Source organism: Eschscholzia californica, unplaced genomic scaffold (genome assembly GCF_041429995.1).
Source record: "Eschscholzia californica isolate CP2 unplaced genomic scaffold, dmEscCali1.0.p SCAF_5, whole genome shotgun sequence".
Taxonomy (NCBI): Eukaryota; Viridiplantae; Streptophyta; class Magnoliopsida; order Ranunculales; family Papaveraceae; genus Eschscholzia; species Eschscholzia californica.
The window spans coordinates 33,186,793-33,200,988 of record NW_028238472.1 but is presented as its reverse complement, the minus strand read 5'-3'; the positions used below and the strand labels follow the sequence as shown (position 1 = coordinate 33,200,988).

The 14,196-nt window shown below is 37.2% G+C and overlaps 2 protein-coding genes and 2 long non-coding RNA genes across 4 annotated transcripts; 2 read left to right on the top strand and 2 right to left on the bottom strand.

Moving 5' to 3' along the window:
• Positions 1 to 477: 477 nt before the first annotated feature.
• On the top strand, positions 478 to 4,547 carry LOC147538703 (mechanosensitive ion channel protein 6-like). Its single transcript, XM_086644680.1, has 5 exons — positions 478 to 2,475; positions 2,756 to 2,879; positions 3,080 to 3,373; positions 3,476 to 3,678; positions 3,934 to 4,547. Exons 1-5 carry the CDS (start codon positions 692 to 694, stop codon positions 4,223 to 4,225), a joined length of 2,697 nt encoding a protein of 898 aa, XP_086500806.1. The 5' UTR covers positions 478 to 691; the 3' UTR covers positions 4,226 to 4,547.
• A 357-nt stretch (positions 4,548 to 4,904) lies between these two features.
• LOC147538701 (uncharacterized) lies at positions 4,905 to 9,673 on the top strand. Its single transcript, XR_015225135.1, has 2 exons — positions 4,905 to 9,142; positions 9,242 to 9,673. It is a non-coding gene; the product is annotated as an uncharacterized LOC147538701 (long non-coding RNA).
• Positions 5,602 to 8,570, bottom strand: LOC147538702 (SKP1-like protein 1A). Its single transcript, XM_086640026.1, has 3 exons — positions 7,879 to 8,570; positions 7,297 to 7,791; positions 5,602 to 5,943 (listed from the first exon to the last, which is right to left on the bottom strand). Exons 2-3 carry the CDS (start codon positions 7,633 to 7,635, stop codon positions 5,773 to 5,775), a joined length of 510 nt encoding a protein of 169 aa, XP_086496152.1. The 5' UTR covers positions 7,636 to 7,791; positions 7,879 to 8,570; the 3' UTR covers positions 5,602 to 5,772.
• A 642-nt stretch (positions 9,674 to 10,315) lies between the features above and the next one.
• LOC147538700 (uncharacterized) lies at positions 10,316 to 12,083 on the bottom strand. Its single transcript, XR_015225134.1, has 3 exons — positions 11,659 to 12,083; positions 10,900 to 11,121; positions 10,316 to 10,782 (listed from the first exon to the last, which is right to left on the bottom strand). It is a non-coding gene; the product is annotated as an uncharacterized LOC147538700 (long non-coding RNA).
• Between the last annotated feature and the right edge of the window lie 2,113 nt (positions 12,084 to 14,196).

The following is a 14,196-nucleotide window of genomic DNA, read 5'->3' as shown; positions in this document are numbered from 1 at the left end:
GAAAAAACGAGACAGGTTCTGAGAGAGAGGGGAGATGAAGAAGACACATTTGTAGTGAGCTCTTATGCCACAAGCAAAAGAAACCGAGAGTAACACTCATTTTTACTCTTCATCTCTCTATACCTCTCTGCCGCGACCGAGGAAACCCCCTGTCGACGACATTTTTTTATTATTATTTCTTATATTGTGAGTACAAGTAACAGATGTGTACAAAAAAATTCCATGATTTTTCTTATGAGTCCCTTATAAATGAGTGGGTTTGTTTGCATAAATATAACTTCCCGTTTCACTTTTAACCCTGTTTTAGAATATTTTTTTGACATATAACTTTATTTATTTATTGTCACTAAGACGTGCCCCCACAACGAAAAATTCCTAGCCTCGCCACTGACGCCATGTCAGCCATCTGCCCAACCTCTGTTCAGCTTGTCGGTATCCCTATCATTGTTCTTCATTTTTCTCTCTATCTGGCTTTCTTTGGTACGTCGGCATGCAATAGAAAATAGAGTTTAAATGATTTTAAAGCTTATTAGATTTCAATTGGTTTCTCATAATCTCCCTACACGTTCTTATAATTCAACTAATCAACGCTATTGAGTACACGCCTCCATTTCAAAAGTCAAATTATTTTCAATAAAATAAACACTCCCTCCAATCACTTACTTATAGTTTCCACTTTCTCTCTTTAAAAATGAAAAGCTCTGCAACAACTGAGCTCTGTTTCTCTCAATTAATGGTTGATCTCGAAAGCCAACTGAACTTTGAGAAGCAACCTATACTATCTAATCAAGAAATGTTAAAAAGCCATGACAACTCTGTATCAAGAGATGCTATTATATATATCAATGACAATGAAGACCATGAGATTATTCCTAAACATGGACATGGAGATGATAATGGAAGAGAAGTAGAAGTGGGTTTAGGGTTTAATAGACCTCCTGTTTGGAGAGAATTAAGTAACGGGAAATCCATTAATGAGTTTAACTTTCAAGCAGGGACTCATCATAAAGTTGTTGATGATCCACTAACTATACTTATTGGTAAGTTTTTACATAAACAACAAGCTTCAGGTGAAATTTCATTAGATATGGATTTGGAAATGGATGAATTAGTTCAAGGTCAAACGACGAATTTTGTTGATGAAAAACCAAAGGGTAGTCATCCTAAAGTTGCTTTCCAAGAATCTTCTCCATTGAATGAACCAGTTCGAAGACGGAAGTCGAACGAAGAAGGTCATCAAGGACACAAACACCAAACCCAAAATCAAACTCATGACGATGAAGTTGTAAGATGTACTTCAAATTCATCTATGAAAAGGAATTCAAGCTTGTTAAAGACTAAAAGTACTAAATCAAGGTTAATGGATCCACCTTTAGAGAAATTGGATAAAAAATCAGGAAGAGTACGAAAATCAGGACAATTAAGATCTGGGTATTTAGGAAGACTAAATGATGATGAAGAAGAAGACCCATTTGCAGAAGAAGATCTACCAGATGAATACAAGAAAGCTAAGTTCAATACCTTAACTGTTCTTCAATGGGTAAGTCTTATTTTACTCTTAGGTGCCCTAATTTGCAATCTTACAATTCGTAAACTGTCGAAAAAACGAGTATGGGGTCTTCCTCTATGGAAATGGGAGCTGTCAGTTCTAGTTTTGATTTGTGGGAGATTGGTTTCTGGTTGGGGAATTAAACTAGTAGTATTCTTCATTGAGAGGAATTTCATTTGGCGAAAACGGGTTTTATATTTCGTTTATGGATTAAGAAAAGCAGTTCAGAATTGTTTATGGCTAGGTTTAGTTTTGATTGCATGGAACTTTTTGTTTGATCAAAGAATAGCAAATGCAGTAGAAGATAAAAAAATACCATTAGTAATAACTAAGATTTTGATCAGTCTACTAGTAGCTACATTGTTATGGCTTGTAAAAACCCTTCTAGTTAAGGTTTTAGCTTCTTCATTTCATGTTAGTACTTACTTCGATCGAATTCAAGATTCTTTGTTCAATCAATACATTATTGAGACATTATCGGGTCGGCCAATGATGGAAATTCAGAAGAACCAGGAAGAAGAGGATGAAGTAATGGCTGAAGTTCAGAAACTTCAAAATGCAGGAGCTAAAATGCCAGCTGATCTTAGGGCTAAAACTTTGCCTTCAAAGAAGAGTGGAAGGATATTAGGAAATGGGGGACTTCAGAAAAGCCCTAAAGGTAATCCTAGGTCTTCTGGAACAATGGCAAAGGCGGAAGATAAGAGAATCACGATCGATCAACTTCATAGATTAAACCAGAAAAATGTGTCTGCTTGGAAAATGAAGAGATTGATGAGCATCATTCGTCATGGGGTGTTGTCTACGCTTGATGAGCATATATATGATTCAAGCCATGACGACGAATCAACAGCTAAAATAAGAACTGAATTTGAGGCGAAATGTGCTGCTAGGAAGATTTTTAACAATGTGGCTACGCCCGGGTCTAGGTAAGTCGTACTAGTTTTTCGACATACTCTATTTTCGTCAAGGTAAGCTATCCTGTTAAAATTTATTTATACCTTGATTTGTTAGGTCGCCTTGGGCCTCTCTTGGCCCTCAGCGGCATTGGGCCTCTCTCTGCCCCAAGTGGCCTTGGACCTCTCTTCCTCGGTAACGGAACTAGTATCATGATATGGTTGTTGTCTGATTTATGCCTATAAATTGGGAATGCTAGTTTTCAGTTAGGAAGGTAGTAACTGCTTATTTTTCGATATCTTGTTCTAAAAGGTACATCAAAATGGAGGATATAATGCGTTTCATGAGAGAAGATGAAGCCGAGAAAACCATGAGCCTATTTGAAGGAGAAACCGAAAGCAAGAAAGTTAGCAAGAAATCACTGAAGAACTGGGTGGTAACTATCTTACTCCGTTGCTCTTCGTTACTTTGAACTATTCTTCAATGTCTAAAAATAACATTGCTATACAAACTAATCTAACGATTATCATTAGGCTTATCAGAAAGGAAATTGGAAATCCATGGACGGGTATGGAAAAAAGACGTACCATATCAACTTTCTAAGTGATTCTTTTTTCTAACCGGCCTTACTTTCAGGTTAACGCTTTCAGAGAGAGAAGAGCCCTTGCATTAACGTTAGACGATACAAAAACAGCAGTAAACCAACTACATCGAATGGTAGACGTTGTCATTGGCATCCTAATAGTGATTATCACGCTTATCATACTCGGAGTTGCAACCACTAAGCTTCTTGTCTTTATAAGTTCTCAACTTCTCCTAGTAGCTTTCATGTTTGGAAATACCTGCAAAATGGTATTTGAAGCTATCATTTTCTTATTTGTCATGCACCCATTTGATGTAGGCGATCGATGTGAAATAGACGGTATTCAGGTAAATCCATATAATTTTCAATTTCGGGTACTAACTCAGATTATATATATTGCAATTTGGGATACTTTGTTGAGTTCTAACCCACCCAATACGAATTTTCAGATGGTAGTTGAAGAGATGAACATCCTTACAACGGTGTTCCTCAAATTCGATAACCACAAGATCATATATCCTAACAGTGTGCTCTCTACTAAGCCCATTAGCAATTACTATCGCAGCCCTGATATGGCGGATATAATCGACTACTGTATCCATGTCTCAACTCCTGCAGAAAAGATCGCTACCATGAAACAACGATTAACAGCGTATGTGTTGAAAATACTCATATACTCATTGTATAAATCTAGTTCCCCATGGGTTACAGGTTCCGGGCGGGCTGTTAGTGGCAGCTTGGCAGGGCAGCTTCCTAAATGGGGTCGGTTTGGGCCCACATAGCCCATAAACAGGCTGTTTCTAGGCCCGCACGGCCCGTATGGAAACTCTACCACTGATGACTAACATTGGATTGCAAAACCTTCTCACAACCCACTAACGGAGTTCTATTTGTATTTTTGTGACAGGTACATAGAGAAGAAGCACGATCATTGGTATCCTTCGCCATTAGTGGTAGTGAGGGATGTGATTGATCTAAACAAGCTAACGATCTCAGTACGGGTGACTCACCGAATGAATCATCATGACATGGCAGAAAGGTGGACAAGACGGGGACAGTTAGTTGAGGAGTTGATTAAGATCTTAAGAGAACTAGATATCGAATATCGAATGCTTCCTTTTGATGTCAATCTTAGAAACTTGCCCGGTTTGTCATCAAATCGCCTTCCTCCAACTTGGACTGCTTCTAATGGTTTGTAATGCAGAAATCAACTCACTCATGATTCAGCAGCAGGAGCTGCATATGTTCTGGCAGCATGAGTTACAATGAGCCGTGTTTCACTTCAGCCCATTTCTAAACGGGCATTAGAAGTCCACGGGGCTGAGACGTTAGCCCGACTAGGCCCGTTGCGAAACACTACAGTTATATATTTTATATATTTCTATATTGTAATTATGTGTTGATTTCTCCACCGTATATTGTTTCTGTGGTTGTCTGATATAGTAGTTGTATTGGTTAGGATTGTGCTCTGAAAGACGGGATTTTTGCTATTCTTGGATACTACATAACATTGTTTCTTTTGAATATTTCATGGTCTTGGATTAATGATCCACACTTGATAGGTACAATAGTCATGCTTTATCTAGGTACCTAAGATCTACAGCTTCTTCAGTTAGAAGAACTGAAGTTAGAACATAGAATAGAAAGCGAAAAATCGATGGTTTTCAGGCAACATCCACATAACCGAAAGGCGTTCCTCTATCATTTATCAGAAACCTTATGTATCATTTGATTTTCCCGAATTTCCCGAAAGGAACTTTTCGGCCGTTATTTTTGGGGCATCAATTGAGTGATAGAAGCAATAGGATACAGCATGTCATAGACATTTTCAAGTCTGAGCATCTTAACAAAAAAAAAAAAAAGTCTGAGCAAGGTAAAACCTGAATTACCTAAAAATGAATATCGAAGTTCACGGGGTAGGAGACCATTACTATAGGAACATTGTCTCTAAATACTCCTGTAAAAGAACAAGGCAGAAACAGCAACCACTTCAAGCAAAAGTTTCCTTATATTCGAGAATTTGTAAATATATTCGATTCGAGTAGAAACAAACTCCTATTAGTAGCAAGAGGTGCAATTTTATCAATTAGGGAATGGAAACAGACCAGGACAGGTGCCAATGGTTGCTATCTTTATTGGTCAGATCGGGTTGGTTCACATCCCATTGTACAGTAGGGCAACCAGTGTAGGCTCAGGCTGGGTGCTTGAGAAATTCATCCACCCAAAGCCTGCACGAATTCCACATCAACGACTAATAACTAATACGTTAACTATTAGATATCCACCAACTACAATAAGGTTGGTACTAGCCAAATCTAACATGTGTTTACTAATCGGCAGTGGTCAGGTGTACCCGACGAGTATAAGGTGCACATGAGCACCACGATCTCGTGCGGTCGGACCGTGTTCCAGAGCATTGGGCTTTCTTCTAAACCTACCTTCAATAAAATAGTGTTGGATTGCACATCAAATGAACCCGTTCTAAACACGACACCTAAAGGTAGAGATCTAGAGATCCAAAAAGCCCGTAAACTACAGACAAACACGAAATAAAACATGTGAAAAACAGGGGATATGAATAAGCCACGTCAAGTTTCCCATAATGTAAAAGCATAGAGCAACAAGTTGTTAAGTTTGATCAGAAATTTTATTCATAGAAGGGGTAGAGATCATTCTTTCTCCTCTCTCACCATCTTTCCTGTTTTCCACTAGGACTTAGAGAAAGGGCTCTCCGCTCCCCAATGTCTCAGAGGGCCCACTGGTTCTCCCCCCTCACTCTCTCTTCCTCCTCAGGGGTGAAGTCATTTTCTATGTCTAATATCTCCCTGATCTCCTCTGGTGTCTTTCCCTTGATCGAATCGGCCACAGTTTGACATCCGAGGTCGAGCAAGCCCGCAATTTTCAGAAAATCTGCTGCCTGAAACACCATATTGCAGAAACAGATAATGTCATATAAAATACCAGGAGCAACCAAATAGAAAGTGAAACTAAACCGAGATGGGGCACTGGCCAATTCTGCCACGGATATAACATAAACAAGGCGCCTGCCTATGCCAACTATCAGCAATTGTATGTCTCGAATCGTGATCCCTTGATTTTGCCTAATGGAACTCCTCGGCGATTTTACAGAACATTTTTGAGAGAGCATAAGAACACTAAGAAGAGCCATAAAATACATAATGCAATATTATATTGTTGAGTAGTCAAGTAAAATCAAGTCAGAGTGAAGCAAGTCACGCTGTAGAAAAACATGTACATCAAAGTTTCATAAGGCAAGAGATCAACTTATAAACATGCTTCGCTAATTTGAATGTTCAGATACTAGGAACAATTACGACTCAAATGCACACAAAATTATAAAGTACTTGTTGGATATTGAAAGTTACAAGTAAAAGAACATTTGCCAATATCACCAACCAACCTAAGCAGTCAAGGCAGGTATCGACTCAGGACCAGGCAAGGGACAATCCCCGATCCTGGACGATCCAAGCCGAGTAACTCAACAAAAACTCGGCTGAAGGTTTCACATTTCTTATGTAGATCTCTATATTCATGTATATACTCATACGTATGTATATGACATGATAATATCATTTTATAAATCGCAAAATTTACTCTAACTATTCAAATTAAACTCCAACAATTCAAAATTTCACAAGCAAAAACTGACTCAGTGGTTTGACACAGGTTCGACTCTTGCTAGCCCTGATATGATCCAATCCATGAGTATTGGATGGATTTGCCGATCCTAACTGCATAGCGACCAACTACTCTATACATGCTCTCATTAATGAACAAAGCACAAAGTAATCCCTTCGAGGAACAAGTAGTTTCAAATCTGCAATCTAAAGAGATAATAGATGTACCAATTCAAGGAAAAAAATGCAAATGCCTACACATATGGAATATGATGACCAAAGATTACTATGTGAACAACCACAAGGAAAAAACTTTGGTTAAGGATGTACAACATTTCGTTATAAATTCCCGATTTGGGTGAAAATTTTCCAATTAAAAGCAGATAGACAATCTATTCTATCAACAGGTATTGAACGCCACATCACATGGATCTGTTATGAGAAGAAAAACCAACTGGAGGTAGCGAGAAAGGCCTTCACCCCTATTTAGACATCCACGAAATAAAACCATGACCAAAATCATTAACAAGGATAGTATGGATGATATGATCATAACAATCAGAAAAACAAAAGTGAACTATCAGATCAAGAAATCACAACAAGATCTAGGAGCATAAAGAAGAAACCCTCACAAGTATGAGAGAAAAAGTCGTCTGCTGATCCACCTTCATGAACTCAGAATCCCAAGTCTTTAGTTCTTCAATGGCGGCCGTGTCATATGCCTTTGGACACTGAACATGTTTTTTGCAGTAGTCAATAACCTTTGCCAAGATCTTGCCCTTTATGTCGGACAACAATATCTCGTTACCTACAGACCCCTCAATCATATGCTTCAGTGTCACAGACTTAAGGGCGACAACCTCCTCAACAACGAAAGTTTCTCCATTGGAACTTTTCAAAGTAATTGTGTTCGACATGATTAGAAACCCTAATCCTAGCTTATGTGGTTGAAAATGAAAATAACAACTCATAAACCCCAATTAGGAGTCTATTTATAACCTTTCTTCTCAACCCTAGCCCCTAGGATATGTTTCCAAGTATAACATTCTCGGGAGAAGATCTCTCGTTAAAAACTATGAGGACTCATGCGTTACACGTCTCTTCTTTCTCTTTAGGCAAGTTCTCTTCTATGCACGCACATTGATTTAGTAAAATCTACGGGTGAAGTTCTCAAATTTCTAAGCTACAATCATTACATACAAACTTGTTCTTACCTCTCGTAACCCGGTTGGCGATCAATGCTAGCGCACAGTCCTCATGTCACGAGCGCAGCATGGGAAGATCAGTTGGCACCCAAGAAAAAAAGACTACGATTTCAGCAACTGAACATCATCAAGAGATGAGTAAATCAAAAGATGAATCTAATGCCGGATAGCTTAAAAAGAGCACACAGTCTGTGGTGTTCATCTTAAGGCATGCTATTATGTTTTAAATATAGATAGAATATATAGAAGTAAAATCAGTAACCTAACAAGCTCCCAACATACTAATTTATAACGGCTAAAAAGGCATGGGTAAAGGGTGATAAACAATTAAGCTTCACAATAAAGTTCCTCGTATAGCTTCATAATGATTCGTTCATTGAGTAGCATATACAAGTGATATTAAAGGATTTTTACATTTGGAGAAATACACATACAGTGACCACATTACGAGTGCCCTAGAAACGAAAATACACGAAATGTTAATGGAATGCCTAATTGGGATACCTATAGTATTGTCAACACAGACCAAGAAACCTAATTTCACTCATCCAATAATCTTACCAAATCAAATAAACATAAATCTCTTGCAGATTTACAACCACTGGACAAAATCCAATCCCAACAGCGAAGGAAACCTAAGAAATTTGTGAAGTCACAATACGATTACCTAAAATATTCAGTTATTTCCAAGCCTCCTATATGCATAGAGCAATTAAAAAGAATATCATACATGCCAAAGGAATTCCTAGCACCATCAAATTTTCAAGAAATCAAAGACTGGGAAAAATGCATATTGGGGGAAATCAATTAATATAACACCTACACATTGAGCAGATTGATTACTTAAAACAGTGCTAAATTCAAAAGAGAGAGAGAGAGTATAGTTATCCTTAGGCAGTGACGATTCATGTTCTCTACTTTCAGGTCGACAGAGTCAGAGAGAAGAGACAGAGACAGAGACAGTACGCGGTCTCTTAGTGATGGTTCTAGTGACCTACTGACCCACTCTGATTCAGGGTTCACCAACGAATCGTGCTGCCGTGTCCATTTTTTTTTCTTATTGGATTTTGCTCAAATGCCCTCTTTCAACTTTTGCCTTCCTTTTCTACCCTCATATAAATAACATATCTAGAAATTCAAGATATGCGAAATTTATCCCCAAATCAGAGAGTAAACCAGGTGTTCTTCATCTCTCTTTAGATTCCCACTCAATCAAAGCTCGAAATCACTCTTTGAATCAACTATCACTCCAAATTTCTATCTCAATCTAGTCGTAATTCTCAAAAATCTCGGTTGATTTCTCTTTCAACTGCTCTAAGCTAAAGTGGATCCTAAGAAACCTTTGAAGCTCTCATTCTATCTCTCTCTCTAGGTCAAAATTTCCCATTTCATCAAATCGATCGACCTTATGAAGTATATTTGTCTCTCTTCTTCACCAATCGAAGGTTGAAGTCCCTCCAAAATCATACTCTCATTAGTAAAACATTTAGCAAAAATTCAGATGAAATGTATGGTCATAAAGTGTTTGATGAAATGACTAAGGGCGGTTATTATGTTATGATGTAATAAAAACACAAGTATGGAAAATGTTAGTCTCTTACTTTGCCAATTAAGTGTGTGATGAAATGACTAACAGAAGTTATTATGTCATAATGTAACGGAAACACAAGTATGCAAAGTGTGGGTCTCTTACTTGGTCAATCAAGTGTTTGATGAAATTTCAAGGAGAGGCCATTATGTTATACGAGTTGATTTTATGTTGTTGTCCATTCCATTTGGCTAATATCAATTTTTAAATCATATATAGAGGTTGTTGTCCATTCCATTTGTTCAAGTAAGAATCTGTTTAAGGTAAGGCTAGATGTACAAGGTTAGGTCAAGTTTGGTAACAAGAGGTTGTTGGGTCTTGATGCTAGGCCTGAAATTCGAAGAGAAGAACGTATTCTTAGTGATTCTATGTTACAACTATCTATATCATAGTTTCAATACAAATCGGTGGTTTCATATCGAAATCCCTTGAAGGGAATCGACATTAAACCACCGATTTACACTCTAGTGGCTTAATGTAGAGTTATTTCAGTCCTAATCGGTGGCTTCGTGTCGGAATCCCTTGAAGGGAATCGACACGAAGCAACCGATTTGAACTCCAGTAGCTTAGGAAGTTAGTGGAGTTTTAATCGAAAGTTTCATGTCGAACGTGCTTGAAGAGAATCGACATGAAGTTGTCGATTTGATGTTCAATGAATTTTTTGGTTTGTCTAAAATTGGTGGATTCGTGTCGATCTCCTTCAAGGGAGTTCGACATGAAGCCACCGATATCCGCTCCAGTAGCTCGCCTAAACTATTGAAGTTCAAATCGATGGCTTCATGTCGAACTCCCTTGAAGAGATTCAACACGAAGTCACCGATATAAACCATTTTACTGCTTGAAATAGAAAGTAAAAAATTTACAATGTTAAGGAATTAAATGGAAGAAACCCAAACTGATTCCATAAGCATTCAGTATCAAAGTTTTGGTCTTTAGAAACTCCATGGGTAACGTGAAACTCAAATTGAAAGAAACCCAAGAAATAAAGTAAGCATCACCTCAGATTGTTTATAATACAACATATAATGGAATCACTTATAATATAATCCAGTTATAATTTATGATCCAACTGAAAAAAAGGTGAAGAAGATAAAACTTAATAGGCAGCAACTACTGAGATAAGTGAGTATCAACCCCTCAAAGAGTATTTCGCGACGTAGAAGCTGCAGTATTTTGCCCAACCTACATTACTTGATGATGGTCGCTTTTCCTTAGTCCCACTGTGATTGGAGTAGGATCAAGCTTCGAAGGCTTCCCATCCAAATGCCTTCCTGTACCAGTAAAGGGGTTAAACTTTGGCTCTTCCTCAACTGGAGCCTCTTCAACTGCACGAAAATGCAAAAGCTATCAGCCAGGCGGCCCTGACCAAAATTATACAGACTGTCATAGAACAAGCATAAGATCGAGGAGAGAATAACTAGAAGGATAATCAAAATAGTTACCCTCAGCTGATGCCTTGCTTGAAGGAATAGGTTGAGTGGGTGTTTCGGGCTCTTTATAATCAAGGAGAGGTGCAAAGTCAACTTCACAATCTGTCGATGATACTTATGGCAGATGCAGGTTTCGACTTTACTATGTCTATATAATATTTCTTGTTGTTATATGCTACCATGATACTATCTCCAGTTGTTAAGAAGGAGAAGTTCCTCAATGTCGTCTCCAAACTGTGAAAAGTAAGAGAAATAGTTTTGTCACTTCCTTAACCATTCAATGCAATTCTTCCCTAACCATTCAATGCAATAATGTTAGCAGCAGTTGCATCACAGAAGTACACGGAATCATCAAACGGGTATATTTCTATATAATTAAGAAAATAACCACAAAATCGGCAGGGTCTTGTCGTTCTATACCATGTCAACACGACATTGTCGAATCGATTCTATCACCTGAAGGATGGACAAGCTACTGGAGTCCATTTCAGCCACTCGATGTCCAACGTATATGTATAATATCGAACTGGTTCGATCGTTTTTAGCAATAAACCAAATATTCAAGGGGATTCGAACCAAAATCATGCCTAATTACAACAAATATCATTCATGCTTTCATTCAATATCAAACACACAATAAAAAAAAAAAAACCCTACATTTTTTGTATTATAAACCCTAGATTTTGGTAACTACCCTAGTCTTTAATCCATTCACACAACACAAAGTCAAACTTAAACATATAACATTGTGTAGATTTAGAGATGAAATACCTGTTTCAAATATATAGAGAATAGCCTTTATAGACTTCGTGCTAGAGAGGGAGCTTTTCAAGCTTATGGATCGAACCTTAGGTATCTTGAAGAGATGAAAAGGAGATCAATCTAGTTACTTCAAGTGGATAGATTGATTCGAGCAACAAATTTAGACGTTAGGTTGAGTAAAATCAGGCTTGGATTCAGATTCAAGAGAGAGAGGGAGAACTTGGTTTATTCTCTGGTTTGGGGATAAATTCTAGATATGTTATTTATAGGAGGGTAGAAAATGAATGAAAAATTTGAAAAAAAAAAAAAAAGAATTTTTGCAAAGATTTCTTGGAGTGGGGCAAAAATTGCTCAAATGCCCCCAAATCGGGGCATTTGAGCAAAATCCTCATTTTTTTTGTCAGCTCCTCGGAGAAACAAGAATATTTTTTTTTCAAAGTGTAAAATTTTTGCCGTTACCTATTTATTTTCTGATTGTTATAAAAAAATAATTTTTACCAAAATTTTTTACCTTTCATTTATTCCCCCTCAGTTCCACCACCATTTTTTCTCACACGGGTAAAGGTCGCCGATAAACAACTATGACTGACAACTTTTAATTTCCTTTTGAATCTTTCTTCTTCACTCACCACCTTCGACTTCCATCACCATCATTGTTTCCCTCTCTTCCTTCTTGTCCATCTCTCGCTCTCTCTCTTTTCATTTTTCCATCACTACTCACTAGCATCAAACTTGCAAATCGAATATGAAAAGAATATATTGGAACTTACGTAGACATGTGCACAAATCTTAGAACCTAGATGATCTACTCGTAATTTTTTTAAAGCTAGGTGGTATTGAAAATCACGTGATCTTAGGTTGTTCAAACATTAAATCAAGACCCTCAAATCTTGGCCCATTGCATGACTTCTGAATAGATTTGGCTTCCCCTTCTTCACTATTTTCTTGCTCTAAATATTGTAGATCAAGTATTAACAATATGAGATTCATGATCCTAGATCACCATTCTGATGCCTATTGTGGTTGTAGGATTCTGAAATGACGTTGACGTTAAATTTATAATGGTCTATGGGGTTGGAATCCGGTATTCTGATGAGTGGGAGTCGATTGTGTTCTATGAAGGATCTGATTAGATTGTAATTTCGAAAAACTTAAAGTACCATGTCCATGGCATGTCACAAGTTGCGGAGGGTCAATGGCATATCATATCCGTTCTTGAATGATTTTTTCACTTTTTTCTGTTTACATTTTTTAAGGGTCTATTTGTTACGTGTAAATAGAAAGATGTAAAATCAACCTTCTGATGAGAAAAAAAATCACTTTTTTCACACGTGAAATTGAGCTTTAAGTGTTTTGTAGGGTTATAGTAAATCTCGGAGACGCCCTTTAAAAGTAATTACACTGGATTTCTGTGATACATGTAGTCTTGGTCACTTCACCTCCTTTCCAAAATCAATGAGAGATAGAGGGAGAAAAAACAACACTTGGTATCATTTTATCCCAAATCGATTAAGAGAGAGAGAGATAGCGGAAGGTACAACATCAATAGATAATTTTGGGAACTTCAATTAAAGATTTAGGGGAAATTTTATAGGGCCTCCCCAATTTTGTTAAAAGGCCTCCCCATGAACCATTTTACTTGGCAAATTATCGTTGAGGGGGGCCCTTTTAACAAAAATGAGGAGGCCCTATAAAATCTCCCAAGATTTAGGGTTTTAAGTTTTAAACAAATTAAAATTACTTTGGTTTGAACAATTTTCCATTCATAGATGAAGTTGATGTCAAATATCAGGACAAAAATCTTTATTTAGTGGTTTTGAACATTTCTTAAAGGTGAATTTGATATCAAATATTATGACAAATCAGAGCTCCATTTGGTTTAGACATCCCACTAAAACCTTCATTATAGAGGTGGTAAAAATCTTGTGCAAGTATTTGAACAAGATTTTATTCCAATACTTTTTTGACATCAAATCTTCATCCAACATACATCTTTTGATATCAAATTTTCATCCAGCATACGTTTCTTCTATAAACCTAATTTGTATAAATCTCATAGTGAGAGATCCTACTATTTAAAGTTGATGATGACTTGTGTTGTAGTTGGAGAGAGAGAGATGGTTCAGTTGAGAGAGAAAGTAGCAGTAAGGAGCAAAAAGGAGAAAGATGAAGCAATGAGACGAGGAGAGAGAACGCGTTTTTAGGACAGGGTGCGAGATGAGTCTCCTCACCTTGTTTTTGGTAAAATAAATCTCACTTTTTTTTCGCACAAGAAATTAGTTTTGGTAACTTCTGGTCCAACCAAACAAATGAAAATGAATTTTCTCGTCAATAACAATTTTTTTAGTATGTCTTCCAACGTAACAAACAGACCCTAATGGTTTTGGATGACGGAATCATGGATTCATGAGTCATCGGATTCATGATTCTACATGAGTCCAAGTAATTTTTTTTTGGTTTGTTTGGCAACTAATAAGTATCCTAGGATTTATTATTATTGAATTTTTTAAACGCTTCTTAATTTAAACTTTTTTTTGAAGAAATCTT

What these genes read in the sequence shown, in the direction of transcription:
- LOC147538703 (XM_086644680.1), top strand. Translation starts at nt 692, where the DNA reads ATGAAAAGCTCTGCAACAACTGAGCTCTGTTTCTCTCAATTAATGGTT. An exon ending in AATCACTGAAGAACTGGGTG is followed by an intron (nt 2,880 to 3,079) that starts GTAACTATCTTA and finishes CCTTACTTTCAG; the next exon opens with GTTAACGCTTTCAGAGAGAG. An exon ending in ATGAAACAACGATTAACAGC is followed by an intron (nt 3,679 to 3,933) that starts GTATGTGTTGAA and finishes TTTTTGTGACAG; the next exon opens with GTACATAGAGAAGAAGCACG.
- LOC147538702 (XM_086640026.1), bottom strand. Translation starts at nt 7,635, where the DNA reads ATGAGTTGTTATTTTCATTTTCAACCACATAAGCTAGGATTAGGGTTT. An exon ending in CGACTTTTTCTCTCATACTT is followed by an intron (nt 5,944 to 7,296) that starts GTGAGGGTTTCT and finishes ATGGTGTTTCAG; the next exon opens with GCAGCAGATTTTCTGAAAAT.